Source organism: Lathamus discolor, chromosome Z, assembly GCF_037157495.1.
Source record: "Lathamus discolor isolate bLatDis1 chromosome Z, bLatDis1.hap1, whole genome shotgun sequence".
Classification (NCBI taxonomy): domain Eukaryota; kingdom Metazoa; phylum Chordata; class Aves; order Psittaciformes; family Psittacidae; genus Lathamus; species Lathamus discolor.
In genome coordinates, this window is record NC_088909.1 from 130,093 (window position 1) to 150,741 (window position 20,649).

Here is a 20,649-nt window from a genome sequence, read left to right on the forward strand (position 1 = left end):
AGCTTATTGAATAGGACACAGCATATTTAGTCCAACCCTAACCATTCCATGATTCTGTGATACCTAAAAAGCAATTAACTTTATCCATAACTGGAATTTCAGCATTATCAACTGACAGAATTACAACATTCAAATATGGTTATATTTGTGAAAACTGTTTTCTTTTGTAGCTGTATATAGCATTTATTATTAACAGTAATCACCTTTAGCAGCTGTACAGATGAGCACCATAATATTGATTTATTAATCAAAGAAAACTGCTTTTGTCACACAGAAATCTAGTATAACTGAGAATTTGTCCAGTAGGAAAAGTAAGTTTATAACAACAAGTTGCATCAATGAGCTATAAAACCACAATCTCAGCATATGAAATCCAGAGAAAACATCTAGAACAAAAAATCGGATTCTCATCTGAAACACAGCAGATTAAGAACAAAATCCAGATTCTAAAAATTCCAAAAGATATAAAGACCACTGACTCCAATTTCTTCATACAATTTGAAAACCACCAAGTACAGTGATAACAGCAGGCCAACTGAACTGCCTTAGTTACTCTGTTTGCTGTTGTCTCCACTGAGCTGAAATGGCTCTATTTTTGAGATTTGCTGATGACAGAAGGGAATGTGCATTCGCGTTTATGGGAAGAGTTGAGTTGCCACAAAACACAAGAGACTTTGAACTATTACTCAGTACTGCCCAGGTCCCAAAATTATTGTCTCCTCCTTCACACAGAAAATGTGTATTTTCAGGAAGCTTCACATAAAAGTTCAAAATGCTAACTTAGGATAACCCCACAAATTGTTTTTCTCAGTACATTTACTGTACAAACTATTTAAGTCATGTCACTATAAAATTAAATAATTATCAACCTACTGTCACTTCTGAATAATTTCACTAGCAATTTCTGAACTAAAAGGAGTATGCAGAGTTATGGAATGCAAAATAACAAGGTCATGAATGCAAAAAAGGGTCTGAAGGTAAATGGAAGGAGAAAAAAAGAGCAAACCAACACTCTGGAAATTGAAAGCCAGTAAGACAACCAATTATGCAGTGAATCTGACTAGGAACCACTAACAAAACAGTGAACAACAATTTGTAACCAGACAAGGCTGTTAAGCATATATTAAATCTTTACTATGAATGAAAATTGCTCAGACTTATGGAAAATAAAGCCAGGAATGTCAATAAAAATATATAATATTCAATGGAAGATTAGACTAAATCTTTTGCTTTACTTTTTCAACATTTTTGTGCCAGGATTCTTTACTGACAGTCATCTGTTGCTCTCAGAAATAGCAATTTCACAACCAACCATCTACCTCCACAAATCCCGCAGCTGTTTCAGTACCTTCTGACCAAAACATACCACTGAGTTGTATTTCAAAGTCTTTTTCACCAAAAGATGCAGAAGTATTTTCAGTTTTATCAGGTACATGACATTTAACACAAATCTAAACAGAGACAGCTGCATTGTGAAAGAATGGAGTCAACAGTAACATTATTTAAAATCATCCAAACTTTCACTTACACGCATATGCATATTTTACCTGAAGGTGGCCGTACTCCTCATGGGAGAAGACCTCGTCTCCAGTGTGTGCACTGAAAACAGAATGAAGACATCCAGATGGTTTGGGGTCTTGCTTAAATTGCTGAACCTAAAAGTGAATTTAAAGGCAAAACATAAATCAGAGTCAATAATTTCAGTACATTTGGCAACCACAAATTCACTATGTAACTGAAGTATTTAAAAATTTATTGCTATGACCACTATATAAAATTTTTAAAAAACAGTTAGAGAAACTTAACAGAATATATACTTAAAGTATACATAGAATTATAGAATCATAGAATAGTTAGGGTTGGAAAGGACCTCAAGATCATCTAGTTCAACCCCCCTGCTATGGGCAGGGACACCTCACACTAAACCATCCCACACAAGGCTTTATCCAACCTGGTCTTGAACACTGCCAGGGATGGAGCACTCACAACCTCCCTGGGCAACCCATTCCAGTGCCTCACCACCCTAACAGGAAAGAATTTCCTCCTTATATCCAATCTAAACTTCCCCTGTTTAAGTTTTAACCCTTTACCCCTTGTCCTGTCACTACAGTCCCTGACGAAGAGTCCCTCCACAGCATCCCCCTTCAGATACTGGAAGGCTGGTATGAGGTCTCCACGCAGCCTTCTCTTCTCCAGGCTGAACAGCCCCAACTTCCTCAGCCTGTCTTCATAAGGGAGGTGCTCCAGAAATACACAAATACATAAAGAATATAAATATTCAACACAACTTATTGACAGGGCTTTAAACTAGTTATGAAGGGGGGAGGGGATTTAACTGGGCCTGTTGGGGACAAGCCCAAGAGGAACATGCTAGGGATTGAAGGATGGCGGGCTAAGGAGGACTATCAATCTCTTGTTTCACTTGTGGGAAAGGATAGCTTTTTAGACCCTGTCCCGCAGGGGAAAAAGGGTACTAGGACTGGCTCCCTGAAATGCCTGTACACCAATGCACGCAGCATGGGGAATAAACAGGAGGAGTTAGAAGTCTGTGTGCGGGCTAAAGGTTATGATCTAGTGGCAATTACAGAGACATGGTGGGACAGTTCACATGACTGGAATGTGGTCATGGATGGCTATGTCCTTTTTAGGAAAGATAGGTCAGCGAAGCGAGGTGGTGGAGTTGCTCTTTACGTGAGAGAGCAATTAGAATGTATTGAGTTCTGTCCGGGGTCGGATGAGGAGCAAGTGGAATGTCTGTGGGTACGAATTAAAGGGCAGACTGGCACGGGTGATACAGTTGTGGGGGTCTATTACAGACCTCCTGATCAGGACGAAGGAGTTGATGAGGCTTTCTATAGGCAACTGGAAGTAGCCTCGCGACTACATGCCTTAGTCGTCGTGGGGGACTTTAACTACCCCGAGATTTGCTGGAAGACTCACACAGCCAGTCATTCACAGTCTAGGAGGTTCCTCGAGTGAATTGATGATAATTTCTTAATGCAAATGGTGGACGTACCAACTAGGAGAGCAGCGCTGCTAGATTTAGTACTCGCCAACAAGGAGGGTTTGGTCGAAGTGGTGACGGTCAATGGCAGCCTTGGCTGCAGTGACCATGAGATGGTGGAGTTTAGGATTCTGTGTGGGAGGAATAGAATACCTAGCAAAGCCACAGTTCTGGATTTCCGAAGGGCCAACTTTGGCCTCTTCAGTCAACTGCTAAGGGAAGTCTCATGGGAAAGTGTACTAGGCGGTAAAGGGGCTCAAGATAGTTGGTTAGCATTCAAGGACCGCTTCTTCCAAGCTCAGGATCGGAGCGTCCCAATGAGTAGGAAAATCAAGTAAGGGATCTAGGAGACCGGCGTGGTTAAACAAGGAGCTGCTGGGCAAACTCAAGTGGAAAAGGAGAATCTATGGATTATGTAAGGAGGGGCTGGCCGCTTGGGAGGAATATCGGACAGTTGTTAGAGGATGTAGGGAGGCAATTAGGACAGCTAAGGCCTCCTTGGAACTCAATCTTGCTAGTCGGGTTAAAGACAATAGAAAGGGCTTCTTCAAATACATAGCAAATAAAACTAACACAAGAGGCAATATAGGCCCACTGCTGAACGAAGTGGGTGCCCTGGAGACAGAGGATATAAAGAAGGCAGAGGTGCTGAATGCCTTCTTTGCCTCTGTCTTTACTCCTGCAGACTCTCCCCGAGGGCCCCGGATTTCTATAGCCCCAGAAGGAGTCAGGACAAAGGAGGAGCTTGCTTTGGTAGATGAGGATTGGGTTAGGGATCAGCTATGCAACCTGGACATCTGTAAATCGATGGGTCCGGATGGAATGCACCCACGGGTGCTGAGGGAGCTGGCGGAGGTCATTGCTAGGCCACTTTCCATCATCTTTGGTAAGTCGTGGGAAACGGGCGAGGTGCCTGAGGATTGGCGGATGGCAAAGGTCACACCAATCTATAAGAAGGGCAAGAAGGAGGACCCGGGTAATTATAGACCGGTCAGCCTTACCTCCATCCCTGGAAAGGTGATGGAACAACTTATTCTTGACTCCATCACTAGGCATATCAAGGATGAGGGGGTCATTAAGAACAGCCAACATGGTTTTATGAGGGGGAAGTCATGTATGACCAACCTTATAGCCTTCTATGAGGAAGTGACTAGGTGGAGGGATGATGGTAGAGCGGTAGATGTAGTTTTTCTTGATTTCAGTAAGGCATTTGATACTGTCTCCCACAGCATCCTCATAGATAAGCTAAGGAAGTGTGGGCTTGACGATCAAGTAGTGAGGTGGATCGAGAACTGGTTGAAAGGAAGAAGGCAGAGAGTTGTGGTCAATGGCGCAGAATCTAGCTGGAGGTCTGTGACTAGTGGAGTTCCTCAGGGGTCGGAGCTGGGACCGGTGCTGTTTAATATTTTCATCAATGACCTGGATGAGGGAACTGAGTGCACCATCAGCAAGTTCACTGATGACACAAAACTGGGAGGAGTGGCTGACACACCAGAAGGCTGTGCTGCCATTCAGCGAGACCTGGACAGGCTGGAGAGTTGGGCGGGGAGAAACTTGATGAAATTTAACAAGGGCAAGTGTAGAGTCTTGCATCTGGGGAAGAACAACCCCATGTACCAGTACAGGTTGGGGGTTGACCTGCTGGAAAGTAGTGAACGGGAAAGGGACCTGGGGGTCCTGGTGGATAGGAGGATGACCATGAGCCAGCAATGTGCTCTTGCGGCCAAGAAGGCAAATGGCATCTTAGGGTGCATTAGAAAGGGTGTGGTTAGTAGGTCAAGATAGGTTCTCCTCCCCCTCTACTCAGCCTTGGTGAGGCCGCATCTGGAATATTGCGTCCAGTTCTGGGCCCCTCTGTTCAAGAAGGACAGGGAATTGCTTGAAGGAGTCCAGCGCAGAGCCACAAAGATGATTAAGGGAGTGGAACATCTCCCTTATGAGGGGAGGCTGAGGGAGCTGGGTCTCTTTAGCTTGGAGAAGAGGAGACTGAGGGGTGACCTCATCAATGTTTACAAATATGTAAAGGGTAGGTGTCAGGATGATGGAGCTGGGCTTTTTTCAGTGATAACCAGTGATAGGACAAGGGGCAATGGGTGTAAACTGGAGCATGGGATGTTCCACGTTAACATCAGGAAGAACTTCTTTACTGTAAGAGTGACAGAGCACTGGAACAGGTTGCCCAGGGGGGTTGTGGAGTCTCCTACACTGGAGATATTCAAGGCCCGCCTGGACAAGTTCCTGTGTGATGTACTGTAGGTTCACAGAATCACAGAATCCCAAGGGTTGGAAGGGACCTAAAAAGATCATCTAGTCCAACCCCCCTGCAAGAGCAGGGTAACCTACAGTACATCACACAGGAACTTGTCCAGGCGGGCCTTGAATATCTCCAGTGTAGGAGACTCCACAACCCCCCTGGGCAACCTGTTCCAGTGCTCTGTCACTCTTACAGTAAAGAAGTTCTTCCTGATGTTAACGTGGAACTTCCTATGTTCCAGTTTACACCCATTGCCCCTTGTCCTATCACTGGATATCACTGAAAAAAGCCCAGCTCCATCATCCTGACACCTACCCTTTACATATTTGTAAACATTGATGAGGTCACCCCTCAGTCTCCTCTTCTCCAAGCTAAAGAGACCCAGCTCCCTCAGCCTCTCCTCATAAGGGAGATGTTCCACTCCCTTAATCATCTTTGTGGCTCTGCGCTGGACTCCTTCAAGCAATTCCCTGTCCTTCTTGAACAGAGGGGCCCAGAACTGGACGCAATATTCCAGATAGGGCCTCACCAAGGCTGAGTAGAGGGGGAGGAGAACCTCTCTTGACCTACTAACCACTCCCTTTCTAATGCACCCTAAGATGCCATTTGCCTTCTTGGCCGCAAGAGCACATTGCTGGCTCATGGTCATCCTCCTATCCACCAGGACCCCCAGGTCCCTTTCCCGTTCACTACTTTCCAGCAGGTCAACCCCCAACCTGTACTGGTACATGGGGTTGTTCTTCCCCAGATGCAAGACTCTACACTTGCCCTTGTTAAATTTCATCAAGTTTCTCCCCGCCCAACTCTCCAGCCTATCCAGGTCTCGCTGAATGGCAGCACAGTCCTCTGGTGTGTCAGCCACTCCTCCCAGTTTTGTGTCATCAGCAAACTTGCTGAGGGTGCACTCAGTTCCCTCATCCAGGTCATTGATGAAAATATTAAACAGCACCGGTCCCAGCACCGACCCCTGAGGGACTCCACTAGTCACAGACCTCCAGCTAGATTCTGCGCCATTGACCACAACTCTCTGCCTTCTTCCTTTCAACCAGTTCTCGATCCACCTCACTACTTGATCGTCAAGCCCACACTTCCTTAGCTTATCTATGAGGATGCTGTGGGAGACAGTATCAAATGCCTTACTGAAATCAAGAAAAACTACATCTACCGCTCTACCATCATCCCTCCACCTAGTCACTTCCTCATAGAAGGCTATAAGGTTGGTCATACATGACTTCCCCCTCATAAAACCATGTTGGCTGTTCTTAATGACCCCCTCATCCTTGATATGCCTAGTGATGGAGTCAAGAATAAGTTGTTCCATCACCTTTCCAGGGATGGAGGTAAGGCTGACCGGTCTATAATTACCCGGGTCCTCCTTCTTGCCCTTCTTATAGATTGGTGTGACCTTTGCCATCCGCCAATCCTCAGGCACCTCGCCCGTTTCCCATGACTTACCAAAGATGATGGAAAGTGGCCTAGCAATGACCTCCGCCAGCTCCCTCAGCACCCGTGGGTGCATTCCATCCGGACCCATCGATTTACAGATGTCCAGTTTGCATAGCTGATCCCTAACCCAATCCTCATCTACCAAAGCAAACTCCTCCTTTGTCCTGACTCCTTCTGGGGCTATAGAAATCCGGGGCCCTCGGGGAGAGTCTGCAGGAGTAAAGACAGAGGCAAAGAAGGCATTCAGCACCTCTGCCTTCTTTATATCCTCTGTCTCCAGGGCACCCACTTCGTTTAGCAGTGGGCCTATACTGCCTCTTGTTTTAGTTTTATTTGCTATGTATTTGAAGAAGCCCTTTCTATTGTCTTTAACCCGACTAGCAAGATTGAGTTCCAAGGAGGCCTTAGCTGTCCTAATTGCCTCCCTACATCCTCTAACAACTGTCCGATATTCCTCCCAAGCGGCCAGCCCCTCCTTACATAATCCATAGATTCTCCTTTTCCACTTGAGTTTGCCCAGCAGCTCCTTGTTTAACCACGCCGGTCTCCTAGATCCCTTACTTGACTTCCTACTCATTGGGACGCTCCGATCCTGAGCTTGGAAGAAGCGGTCCTTGAATGTTAACCAACTATCTTGAGCCCCTTTACCGCCTAGTACACTTTCCCATGAGACTTCCCTTAGCAGTTGACTGAAGAGGCCAAAGTTGGCCCTTCGGAAATCCAGAACTGTGGCTTTGCTAGGTATTCTATTCCTCCCACACAGGATCCTAAACTCCACCATCTCATGGTCACTGCAGCCAAGGCTGCCATTGACCGTCACCACTTCGACCAAACCCTCCTTGTTGGCGAGTACTAAATCTAGCAGCGCTGCTCCCCTAGTTGGTACGTCCACCATTTGCATTAAGAAATTATCATCAATGCACTCGAGGAACCTCCTAGACTGTGAATGACTGGCTGTGTGAGTCTTCCAGCAAATCTCGGGGTAGTTAAAGTCCCCCACGACGACTAAGGCATCTTGTGGGGGGGTTGGACTAGATGATCTTTTGAGGTCCCTTCCAACCCTTGGGATTCTGTGATCTATCTAATCTGTAATAGATAGGCACAGATGCTTAGTCACTTCCTTCTTCTGGAGAAACAGCACCTCATTTTGCTGGTGCTAAAATCTCAGTAGAAAGCATATTGTTCCTACTTTGAATTCACAGGTCTGAAATGTACATACAGAATTCTGACCCATGAGCTCTCAGCTGGCTCACCATCTTTTCCTAGCAGAGGACCATGAATTCCAACTACTTTCTCACATATGGGGCACCTCCCTCCCTCACCTTCCTGCCCTTTCCTTATCCATCCAGAGTGTTCCAGTCATCTGAGCTATCCTGCCACACAGCTGTGATCCCATGACAGCCCCGGAGCTGCACACGCAGTTCTAATTCCTCCTTTTAATTCCCCATGCTGCATGCATTAGTGCAGGGCATTGCTGACAGACACGCAAATATGCTGATTTCCCAGAAAGGCTACAAGAGCTTTCTATTCCATAGTGCTGTCCCACAGGTACCTCCTTATTTTCACACCTGCTCTTGGGACAATTCCACTTGAGTTAATGTTGTGTGCCTTCTGTTCACATCACCTTAAACTCTTTGCACTCTTTTCTTGCCTACCCAATCACCACTTGATTGTTGAGGAGTCTCTCTCCCCCTCACCATTCCTAGTTTAAAGCTCCTACCAGAGTGCAAAAATTACGTTAGCAACAAGAATTTTAGCAATTTTTGTTAATCACGATCCACAAAATCAAATAATTATCGTTGTACAACTTGGAAATGTGACAAAGGTTTTAAAACAAAAAATTATTATTGTTATTAATACTACTAATTTTTAAGCCTTCTGGGTTATAGATGTACAAAGTGTTCAGAAATCACCACAGGCAGATCACGTAACAAATGAAAAGCTGTAAGAGCCAAGAATCTGGTATAAAAGAGAACATGGCAAAATACTGGAAAACATGGGAGCACAGTTTGTGACATTCAGATATTCAGTGAAATGTTTACAAATACTAGATGGCAAAGCCGATAGCTTAAAAAGAAAACAAAAAGATTATAGATAGGAAGAATAGTAACCTAGATTAAAATGACTTTTTATTCATGGACACTATCATTGGACCTCAGAACGAGCCTCTATGATATAGAATTTCTTACAATAGAGATGGAATACAGTAAGCCAAGTATCAATACAAGAAGTTAACAATAAAGGAGTGAAACGAGAACTACAGTGGTTTTAAAGTAGTTTTGATTCCCCTTTTTTGTCACGAAATACAAGGTCTGTGACTTCAGGAAACAATCTGAGTAAACAATTTGCACTCTCAGAGAGCTGCCAGTAGGGCACAGAAAGGAAATCAAATTTGAGAAAAAAAAAAAAAAAAAATGAAGATAACAGAAGAAGATCCTTTTCCGTATTTCCTCAACTCATGCTCTGCTCTCCAACGAACAGTTACTGAATTTTCTAACTATCATTGCAAGTACTTGGTCCACATTTAACAAAACTTTCAATACTGATCATATCTTCATGACATGCTCTTCTCTACCAACAAATCATACATGGCATATAAGGACATGCCCCAGAAGCAAGCAAGTGAATAACGTTTTGTGAAGTTCTCATGTCCAGGCCATGAACAGGTTTGACGTAACTCATTTCTTTGTTAGCAATACAATATAACATCTGCAATTTTTGTCACAAGCAGCATCATCTATTCAAGTCATGCTTTGGGCATATATAATAAATATTATTAAAAAATATCTTTCTTCTACATGAGGCCAGCACATAGAGTCTCTCAGGATAAAGTCCTGTTTGACTTAGGTGTGTTAGGTACTAGAGACTGATTATTACTACACTGTAGGAAGACCTCATAAGCTCAAAGAACACTGGGAAGTGGCTGCCAAAGTAACCAAGCAATATAATCAAAATCATCACGTAGGTAAGGATAACAACTGCAAGTACAATAACCAAGTAAACAATATCTCGCCTTAGCCAGAAAATACTACATCTTTCCATTTAAGGAGGAAAATGGCATTAAAAAAACCCAATTACTTTATGTTTAAACAGGATAGATAACTGCAAAAGGAATCCAAAGAAGTTTCAAATATACCCTGCAGTTTACTTGGCAAAATGCTTCTCTCTTCTCTATCCTGCAACCTGACAATAACAAAGCAGCTGTTCTTAGCTTGGCAACACAGTAATACCACATTTCCCTTTTGAAGTTTATCTATATTTAGAAATCAGTTTTCTCAGTTCAATTAATTCCTTAGAATTAAGTAAGAGCTTGTGTCCACATTATAGTGTTTTACCTTATCGGCCTGACGCATGTAGCAGTAAAGAATTCCTCTCATACACTTAATAGCAGAATGCTCCAGTTCATGAGTCCTTCCCTTGTCATCATCAATACGCCTGGGCAAAAGAGATAACTTGTAAAACAAATTGGAAAAGTGTTGAGGGTGAGAAGACAAATCAGTGCTTTGGAATACTAGGTATATAGCTAACACAATTCTACAGTGGTGCCCATACTCATATCAACATATTTACAGCCTACCCATCTTTCCTTAATAAAATTAAAAATTAGTTTATGTCGCAACTTACACAAACATTCACATTTCAGAATTAAAAAAGAAAAAAAAAAAAAGGCCTGATATTTTAACATTGCAAGCCACTATTCTGTGTTCCTTGAGAGATCCAAAACACCAAGGCAACTCCTCTTCAACTCTACAAAACATCTGCCATTCATAATCAAACAGTCACTTTTCTGAGGATGCTGATAAACTAAAGCTGTACATATAAGAGTCTCAGAAGTTCACCACACAGAATATCCAGAAATGTTTAAAGATGCCTTAACATGAAGGCATGTTTCAAGATGCCTTAACATAACCATAAATCAAACACTCACTACATTACTGAACATATATTAAGAAAAATCATAGAATCATAAAATAGTTAGGGTTGGAAAGGACATCAAGATCATCTAGTTCCAAACCCCCTGCCATAGGCAGGGACACCTCACACTAAACCATCCCACACAAGGCTACGTCCAACCTGGCCTTGAACACTGCAAGGATGGAGCACTCACAACCTCCCTGGGCAACCCATTCCAGTGCCTCACCACCCTAACAGGAAAGAACTTCCTCCTTATATCCAATATAAACTTCCTCTGTTTAAGTTTTAACCCGTTACCCCTTGTCCTGTCACTACAGTCCCTGACAAAGAGTCCCTCCACAGCATCCCTATAGCCCTCTTCAGATACTGGAAGGCTGGTATGAGGTCTCCAGGCAGACTTCTCTTCTCCAGGCGGAACAAACCCAACTTTCTCAGCCTATCTTCATACGGGAGGTGCTCCAGTCCCCCGATCATCCTCGTGGCCCTCCTCTGGACTTGTTCCAACAGCTCCATGTCCTTTTTATGTTGAGGACACCAGAACTGCACACAATACTCCAGGTGAGGTCTCACAAGAGCAGAGTAGAGGGGCAGGATCACTTCTTTCGACCTGCTGGTCACACTCCTTTTGATGCAGCCCAGGATACAGTTGGCTTTCTGGGCTGCGAGCGCACACTGCCAGCTCATGTTCAGTTTCTCATCGACCAGCAAGCCCAAGTCTTTCTCCGCAGGGCCGCTCTGAATCTCTTCATAGAAGAGAATCCCATCAGAGAAGAACACCAAATTGGTCAGGCAGGATTTCCCCTTAGTGAAGCCATGCTGGCTCTCACCAAGCACCTTGCTGTTTTTCACGTGCCTTAGCATGCCTTCCAGGAGAATCTGCTCCAAGATTTTACCAGGCACAGAGGTGAGACTGACTGGTCTGTAATTCCCCTGGTCTTCCATTTTCCCCTTCTTCAAAATGGGGGTTATATTTCCCTTTTTCCAGTCATTGGGAACTTCACCTGACTGCCATGATTTTTCAAGTATGATGGCCAGTGGCTTAGCTACTTCATTCGCCAGCTCCTTCAGGACCCGCGGATGGATTTCATCAGGTCCCAGGGACTTGTGTGCGTTCAGATTTTTAAGATGGTCTTGAACCAGATCCTCTCCTACAGTGGGCCCAAGGTCTTCATTCTCACAGTCCCTGTGTCTACTTTCTAAGACCTGGGTGGTGCGGTCAGAGTCTTTGCCAGTGAAGACTGAGGCAAAGAAGTCATTCAGAACCTCAGCCTTCTCCAAATCCTGTGTAGCCAGTTCTCCTGAAAGCTTCCTCAGGGGGCCTATGTTCTCCCTAATCTGTTTTTTGTTTGCTCTGTACCTGTAGAATCCCTTCCTGTTATCCTTAACATCCCTGGCTAGGTTTAATTCCAACTGGGCCTAAATGCCAAATCTGAATTTTTTAACTGTGTTGTGCGTATTGTAACCTTCACCATTGCATTCATGTGTTCTCTCAAGTTCTCAATTTCTGATTGAGCATTTCAGGGGGAAAACACATCTGTTAAGTTACAAAAACATGTCTCTGATACAAATATGCAAACCAGCATAATATGCACTCTGCTACTTCTCAGTCCACTTTATAGCTGTCAGTCTTACCTCTGTGCCTGGCAAAATCTTGGAGCAGATTCTCCTGGAAGGCATGCTAAGGCACGTGAGAAACAACAAGGTGCTTGGTGACAGCCAGCATGGCTTCACTAAGGGGAAATCCTGCCTGACCAATTTGGTGGCCTTCTCTGATGGGGCTACAGAACTGATGGACAGGGGTAGAGCAGTTGATGTCATCTACCTGGACTTGTGCAAAGCGTTCAACAGTGTCCCACATGACATCCTTGTCTCTAAATTGGAGAGATATCAATTTGATGGATGGACCACTCAGTGGATAAAGAACTAGCTGGATGGCCACACACAAAGAGTTGTGATCAATGGCTCAATGTCCGGCTGGAGACCAGTAACGAGTGGTGTCCCTCAGGGATTGGTGTTGGGACCGGTCTTTTTTAACACCTTCGTTGCTGACATGGACAGTGGCATTGAGTGCGTCCTCAGCAAGTTTGCCAATGACACCAAGCCGTGTGGTTTGTTTGATACGCTGGAGGGAAGGGATGTCTTCCAGAGGGACCTCGACATGCTTGTGAGGTGGGCTGATGCCAACCTTATGAAGTTCAACCATGACAAGTGCAAGGTCCCACATCTGGGTTGGAGCAATCCCAGGCACAGCTACAGGTTGGGCAAAGAAGAGATTCAGAGCAGCTCTGCAGAGAAGGACTTTGGGGTGCTGGTCGATGAGAAAATGAACATGAGCTGGCAGTGTGCGCTCGCAGCCCTGAAAGCCAACCGCATCCTGGGCTGAATCAAAAGGAGCGTGACCTGCAGGTCGAAGGAGGTGATCCTGCCCCTCTACCCTGCTCTTGTGAGACCTCACCTGGACTATTTTGTGCAGTTCTGGTGTCCTCAACATAAAAAGGACATGGAACTGTTGGAACAAGTCCAGAGGAGGGCCACGAGGATCATCAGGGTACTGGTGCACCTCCCATATGAAGACAGGATGAGAAAGTTGGGGCTGTTCAGCCTGGAAAAGAGAAGGCTGCCTGGAGACCTAATAGCAGCCTTCCAGTATCTGAAGGGGGCCTATAGGGATGCTGGGGAGGGACTCTTTGTCAGGGACTGTAGTGACAGGAGAAAGGGTAACGGGTTAAAACTAAAACAGGGGAAGTTTAGATTGGATATAAGGAGGAAGTTCTTTCCTGTTAGGGTGGCAAGGCACTGGAATTGGCTGCCCAGGGAGGTTGTGAGTGCTCCATCCCTGGTGGTGTTCAAGGCCAGGTTGGACGTAGCCTTGGGTGAGATGGTTTAGTGTGAGGTGTCCCTGCCTATGGTAGGGGGGTTTGGAACCAGATGATCTTAAGGTCCTTTCCAACCCTAAGTACTCTATGATTCTATTCTATGATTCTATGACTTCTACAAAGAGGAAATTATCCAGTATCTGCACACCATCATATTTTCTCAAAAGTGCATGAGTTTTCACTTCTGTCTGTCTCTTCCTGGGTGGCTGGAGTGCCAAGGTTGGAATCAAGGAATACTAAATCTCAGAAATCAACTTCCATAGTTATTTGACCTAAAGGAGAGGTCATTATGAATAAATTATCTCCCATAGCTGTTAAGGTCATACTATACCACACAGATTCCTAACCTATTTCTCTAAGGAGTCAACAGTAGAAATGGAAGAAACAGAAAATAAGAGGAGCTAACAACTGACACTGCCCACTCTTTGTACCTAGAGAGGAAGATAGCCAGTATTATTTTCCAAATACACTTTTCTCAGCATTCAAGGATTCAGTCTCCTACAAGTACCCAGATGGTTACTACCTGGGACAAACCTGCTTATGCTTCATACTGTTCTACTACATTTAAAATAAGCAGTAATCCTTGAGTACAGTTTGCCTCAATAACCTTTATTTTTAATAGCATGCATTTATTCCTCTGTTTCAGAATACTGGTATCAATTAAATTATATGAAAACATGTTTACTTACCAAAAGTACAGTGGCATTTTTTAACTAGCAGCTACATAAATATTTTTATTGAGATTTGGAAACATTTACTCTATGAGTTTACAAAACTTTCTTGTTGAAGCTTCATCTTCAAAAAACATTCCTGGGGAACTGCGTAACATAATGTGAGAGATGTGAATTTAGAAGTTATTCACCTGTAAGCAAGGGCTAATGCCCAGGCACATGCAGCACAGTAAAGACTGTCGTGTACTTTTGCCTTTTGGTTATCCCCATGTGTCTTTGTAGGAAACAGACCTGTGGTTGGGCTTTGATGCAGCAGCAAAGTTGACTTAACTAGAAAAAGGGAAAAAAAAAACCAAACCAAAACCAACATCAACAACACTTATGTTTCTTTCAGTTTCTACATAGATTTTCTGGAATAAATCAAGATGTAAACAACCTGTTAGAGCATGCACAACATAAAACAGACAACAGAGAAAGGTAAGGAGAAAGACATATACAAATTTTTGTTATATTGGTTTTCAATCAAATTAGACCTTTTTATAAAAGCAAACACTCAACCCCCCCCAGTATTCAAAACTATTTATATGCCTCTGTTCTCATACAACCCACTATGTACAGAATCTCTGCAATGCAATCCAGTAACTTTCCTTTTATGAAAAATAATAAATACATAAATTTTTAACAGTTAAAACTCTGAAGAATCCTACCTTTATAAAAAGTAAATTTTTAACTGAGGCCAGATGATCGCAATTTTTTAGAAAAGGAACGGAGCAAGCAAGGAGAATGGCTGACTACAATTATTTAACTCAGTACCTTTAAAATAAAAATGCAACACAACCCCCAACCCCCCCAATCAAAATATACCATCACTTCTTTAACATGCTATGGTTTTGGCTTAAAATGATCTCATAATGAAAAGAAAACCACTAAAATTGGCTTAAAATAAGTTAGCTAACAAACAAAACTTTGGCACTGAAATTAATAACAGAAATTAACTTCTCCCAAATCACCTATCCAACTGCTGTAAGTACTACAAGAAAACTTTTTTCCATTTAAAGTTTCCTCAGCTGTAGCTGGCTAATGCAACAACATTAAATTACCACTTCATTCAAAATAATTCTAAATTCCATCTTAGACCTGGACTGGATTTCCAAGTATACATTTTTATTTTCAACAAGTGTAATTCAACCCTCCAGTTTTTGCATCTTCCAAATTCACAGCAGAAATTTAGGAAACTATCCTCAAGTAGGAATAATGACACCTAACATGTAAATATCAATTCTAATTCATAATTGGGTTAGTTCAAGCACTAGAAACTGTCAGCAGACTACCTTTACCCCTCCCCATCCAAGATTATCAGGTGCAATAGAAGTTATTCTACTATTCAACAAATGCAGATGGTGATTTTGAACACAGGTGTCATGCGGATAAATGAAAGAATGAAAATCCCATGGGCTGAGATTAGAACAGTCCACTAACTAAGGTACCATACAAAACCACTACTACTACCACCATAATATAAGTGATAAAGGAAATAATAGTGAGAAAATACAAAACTAAAAAGGAAAGGAAATAAAAAATACCCTCAAAACAATAAACACAAGTTATGCACAACAAAATTCCTTGGCACCTGCTGACCGACACCCAACCAAAGCAGCAATGCGGCCCTTCTGCGTAACTCCCCACAGTTTATATAGTGCGCATGATGTGCTGTGGTATGGAATACCCCTTTGGCTACTTTGAGTCAGGTGTCCTGTCTCTGCTTCCTCTCAGCTTCCTGTGCCCCATCTCACTGAGAGACTGAAAAGTCCTTGATTGCGGTAAGCATTACTTAGCAACAACTAAAACATCAGTGCGTCATCAGCACTGTTCTCAGAGTAAAGCTGAAAACACAGCACTGCACCAGCTATGAAGGATAAAAATAACTGTTGCAGCTGAACCCAGGACAACAGGTCATGATTTTTCAAGCCATGTACAAAATACCCACATACATGCATTATATTAACACAGGAATGTTACGAGAAATTATACATGACAGAATGATTTACCTCTCAGAAAATAAAAATCCTTATTAAATGCTGCAGATACTATTTTAAGAGAAAGCTAATTACTGTCATAACCATAACTGTAAATACTGTAGTCAGATACACCAGAAATCTTTCATGGTAGGAACAATGGCTAACTTACCAATTCTGTAATAATGATCCAACTTATCCCACAAACTTCCCCCCTCTGGTTTTGGAAGGTTAATACTTTTAAGTGGCTCATAAATTGAACCTAAAAAAGAGGAGAGAAAACAAAATCAAGACAAGAATTAGTTTAATAATTGTACTATTGCTAACAATTACTGCAATATGATTTTTTGATGTTTGTTATATAAAAGCACAACTCATCAAATTCCAATTCAAACAAAAGTAGTTGCAATATTTCTAATCTCAGAGGATAATTTTTATACACATTTATTCTATAAGACCTGTCCACACAAACAAGACCTCCATCTGGATCTCTAATGCCTTGTAGATATTCAGCTACATAAATGTAATAGTTTAATTATTGAAGATAGCCTATTAAACATTCAGGATTTTCTAAGAACATTTTCTTACAAGTATGCTACATACAGCATTCCTAAAGATTTGTAGAACAACAGAGGGAAGAGGGGCAAAAGTAGCCCAAATTTAACTATGACTTCCCTACCTGCCTTCTAAAATGGTGAAGATGTGCAACACCATTAACATTTGACCCATCCTAACCTCATTTTTACCCACCCTAGCAATAAGCTTAGCTAATTTCATGACTTGAATCAAAAAAGGGGTTAGCTTTTTCTCATGTAATACCAAAGCTTAAATAACCTATTCAACACATAAAGCTCCCAAATTACCTATTCCAGAGAAATAAAATGCTATCTAATCTACATATTTCCTTCTAAATATCCCACAAATTGACTGCTTTCCTGTTTGCACCTGAAAAGCCTGTTTTCCTGATAGCTGAATTGAGCTACCCTTTCAGTTTCTTAAAAATTACTGGGGTAAAGCACTTCTAATCTAAGAGTAACATATTGCTCTGCTTCCATACATGACTTCAGCTTCATTTGGTTTTCTGGATGGCAAGATCTCCCAGAGCCATCTGGTAACAGGAAGAATGAGAATTTCCCTTTTCCAGACTGCATGATGCCCTTCTGACAAGCTCAGAAATCACCTGTTAGGTAAGCCCAACCAACCAAACAGTCTGGCAGGATACAGCACAACAGCACACTGCTATTCAAACTGCCCCTTTTGCACTCACAGCACATATCCAAGCATTAGGCAGGAGATTGTCCATACACAAGGTCTCATCTAAATGAATTGAAAGCATGTGGAGTGGTGATAGAAACTTTATTAATCAAGTCCTGTGGTGGGGAGACTGGAAAATGTTCCTTGCCTCTCAAGAACTCAAACCTCACCCTCCAAATTAGTATCACTTTTGCTTTGCAATCTTAGTAGTTAAAAAACCAACCAAACAAACAAACAAAAAACCCCACCAAAACCAACCAACCAACCAAACAAAAAAAACACAACAAAAATCCATCCTTCCTTGAGCAGACTCCTGTAGATCTGTTGTGCCTGGATTCTCTGGTGACATTTACCAACACATCTGAGCTTACCCACAGCTTCTCCTTTCCTCACTGGGAGAGGTTAAGTTACAAATACCATGTGCACACAGGAAAAGGGCCAGAGAAGGAAGCATAGAGAGCCCAATTTATCTGAGTTGCCTATAGAAACAAAGCTAAAAGAAATGAAGTTGTTCTGTAGTGGAAAAGAAAACCAGTATGTCACAGCTTTTGTATCTTCTCTTTAACAATCAACAGAATGAAGAGCATGAGAATGCCAAAGCACCATGTACAAATTATATTCTTTTAGACACTTGAAACTTTACTAGCAGAAATAAATTAAAACAGCCAGAGTAGACTGTTATTGAAACAAAAAGGTGAAAAGAATTCAAGGTTCAAGAAAATTGAACCCCCCAAAAAAAAATTTGATGACTTGAAAGTATCTGTTACATTACTCCTACTACAGACAGGACAACTTGGTTAAAGAACATTCAAAATCAAAAGGTTCCACATACTCTTTATTAATTCCTCATTAGCATTTATATAGTTTATGTTTTGCTTGGGTGTCTAGAACACTCTGCTGGAAGAATTCTGGGTAAATTATATTTCATTGTATTACAATTTAATCAAACTCAAGAAGCAGACAAGAAACATGAAGCTAGCTGTTCTTTTCTGTGTGCTCTTGTAGTGAGACCATAACTCAGCGGAAGCTATTTTTAGGATAGCTAAAAAAAGACCATCTGTGCTCTTTTCCGACATCTAGTTAAAAGCTCATTTAAACAAGATAAAAACCTGCCACAGAAAGCTATTTTCAATTAGATATTTAAAATAGGTTTTCAAACTGGGGAAAAAAAAAAAAAAGCAGCAAGACTGCAACACTTAAACATGAAAGAATGAAACATGCAAATAGTACCCTCAAGTTCTGTTTGTACCTGAAAAGCATTCTTGAGAAACAGAATTAGGATATTCATTTCAAATACTATTTTTCATAAATATCTGACTTCATTGTAACCATACAGCGTGAGTTTTATTCTAGATAAATAAGTAGCTATGCTAGGAAACAATATAAAAAATATTTTGCTGATTTATTACTTTTTCAGCTTTTACCAATGTAACAACCCTACACAAAATTTAAATAGGGTGCATGGTCCTTCCACAAAGAATGAAGTATGCCCATTACTTCCCTACAGAAGTGTACTCCTGCAAGTCTATAAAAAAACCCAAACAAAAACAAAAAAACCCAAACCAAACCCAACCAACCAAAAAAAAAAAAAAATCACTAAGAAAACACACAGATAGGAAACCAGGTGTTGCTTCTTGCATTAATATATTTAATGTCTGATATGAGAACACTCAAAATCTTTAAAACAAGTCCAATTAAATCCCCGATTGTCTCCAAATACTGCTCTACCTACTATAGTGGGAAGTTCTCTTGAGGTAAGCTATTAGCAGTGTAAACACTTACGCATATACATATACATAAACACGCATATACATATACAGCTGAGAATATTTTGTTAACTTGATGTTACAGTACTTTCCCATTCACTTCATTTTTATTCCAGTTACACTTGAGATTAGCATAACTACTCTTCAGAGAAGAGCTATGAACTGCCTAAATGTTTAGATTTAAAAGCTATGGCAAACATTTTGAAACACTTCTCCCATATTCATATATATGGAAGCTTTGAACACCCACACATTCTTCAAGATGGCATCAACTGCAGATACTAAAAACAGGTATCAGAATGGAGTATTGGGCCTAGTCTACGGATAAGGCCCGAGTACTTCAATGACTGATTATTCAAATTTTTCAAAGCACAGAATTTATAAAAAAATACCAACCAACCAAACACACACCTCCCTGAATTTTGCTTACAAGCAAATAGAAACAACATGACAAGAATTTTATTTCCAGAATGAAAGAAAATGGTTACTTGCATAATTAAATCAGCACAGACCCTCAAAAAACCAAACAAAAACCAAACAAAGAGCCAACTACCAGATTTCTTTCTAGATTTTGTAAGAATAAAAACTGACCACAGCCCTTTAATCTGACACTAGCTCTGGATGCAAGTCAACGAGGAGACACGAACAAGTTCTGGACTTTAGATCACAATTAATTTCATTACCCAGGAAGTCACTGGGACTAAAGAGGATTTTAGTTCTTCATACAGCAAAGATTAAGAAATGATACCACATAAATAAATCAAATCTTACCAACATCACATTTCCTTTCCCTCTAGACTTCTCCTCAATCTCTCCGGAGCTCAGACTTAATACAGTACTGGAGAGATACAATACAATTTATTCTAATAGTTTTCTGCCATGAAATACCTCTGCTTTTAAGTCCAAACCCATGAGCAAGGTGATATCAGAAAATAATTCTCAGAAGCATTTCCACTAGAAGGAAAATTCACTTCTCACATACGTAAATATGTGAACTCTGAGTCCATGAACTGAATGTGCACCAACTGTGCTGTTGCTGATGGGGATTTTTAATCACTAGATAGAGGAGGAAACCATGATCTCACAGCTGACTCTGCTTTGAGCAAAGAGCCTGGAGTAGATCGCTTCCAAACTGAACGGTTCTACAATTCAGCGACAACATGGCAAAGAAACTCCAGGAGAGGGGCTGAGGGAGGAAGAAAAAGGTATTCCTCTATCTGAATAAACAACAGGAGTAAACACAAGGTACAAAGTATACCTAGGTTGAGTGATAATAAAAAAAACAGGTAAAGTGAGTAAAACCTTGTAATAGTTTCATTTAAATAGTATTAAAGTACAAAAGTTTTCAACTATCACTTATCAAGAAAAATAATGTGTTAGACTGTGTATACAATTCGATTTTCATGGAAAAAGAAAAAATATATATCAATTTATTTTGTCCTTTCTCT

General features: G+C 41.6%; 1 protein-coding gene across 4 annotated transcripts in view; it reads right to left on the minus strand.

The window, feature by feature from the left end:
- The window catches only part of PHKB (phosphorylase kinase regulatory subunit beta), a 104,160-nt gene that overhangs the window by 79,938 nt on the left and 3,573 nt on the right, over positions 1-20,649 (minus strand). For all 4 annotated transcript variants that reach the window (XM_065663600.1, XM_065663601.1, XM_065663603.1 and 1 more), the window contains 4 exons: positions 16,354-16,443; positions 14,358-14,496; positions 10,040-10,139; positions 1,548-1,655 (listed from right to left, as the gene is read on the minus strand). In XM_065663600.1, coding sequence (XP_065519672.1) covers positions 1,548-1,655; positions 10,040-10,139; positions 14,358-14,496; positions 16,354-16,443 — 437 coding nt within the window. The remainder of the gene's footprint in view (positions 1-1,547; positions 1,656-10,039; positions 10,140-14,357; positions 14,497-16,353; positions 16,444-20,649) is intronic.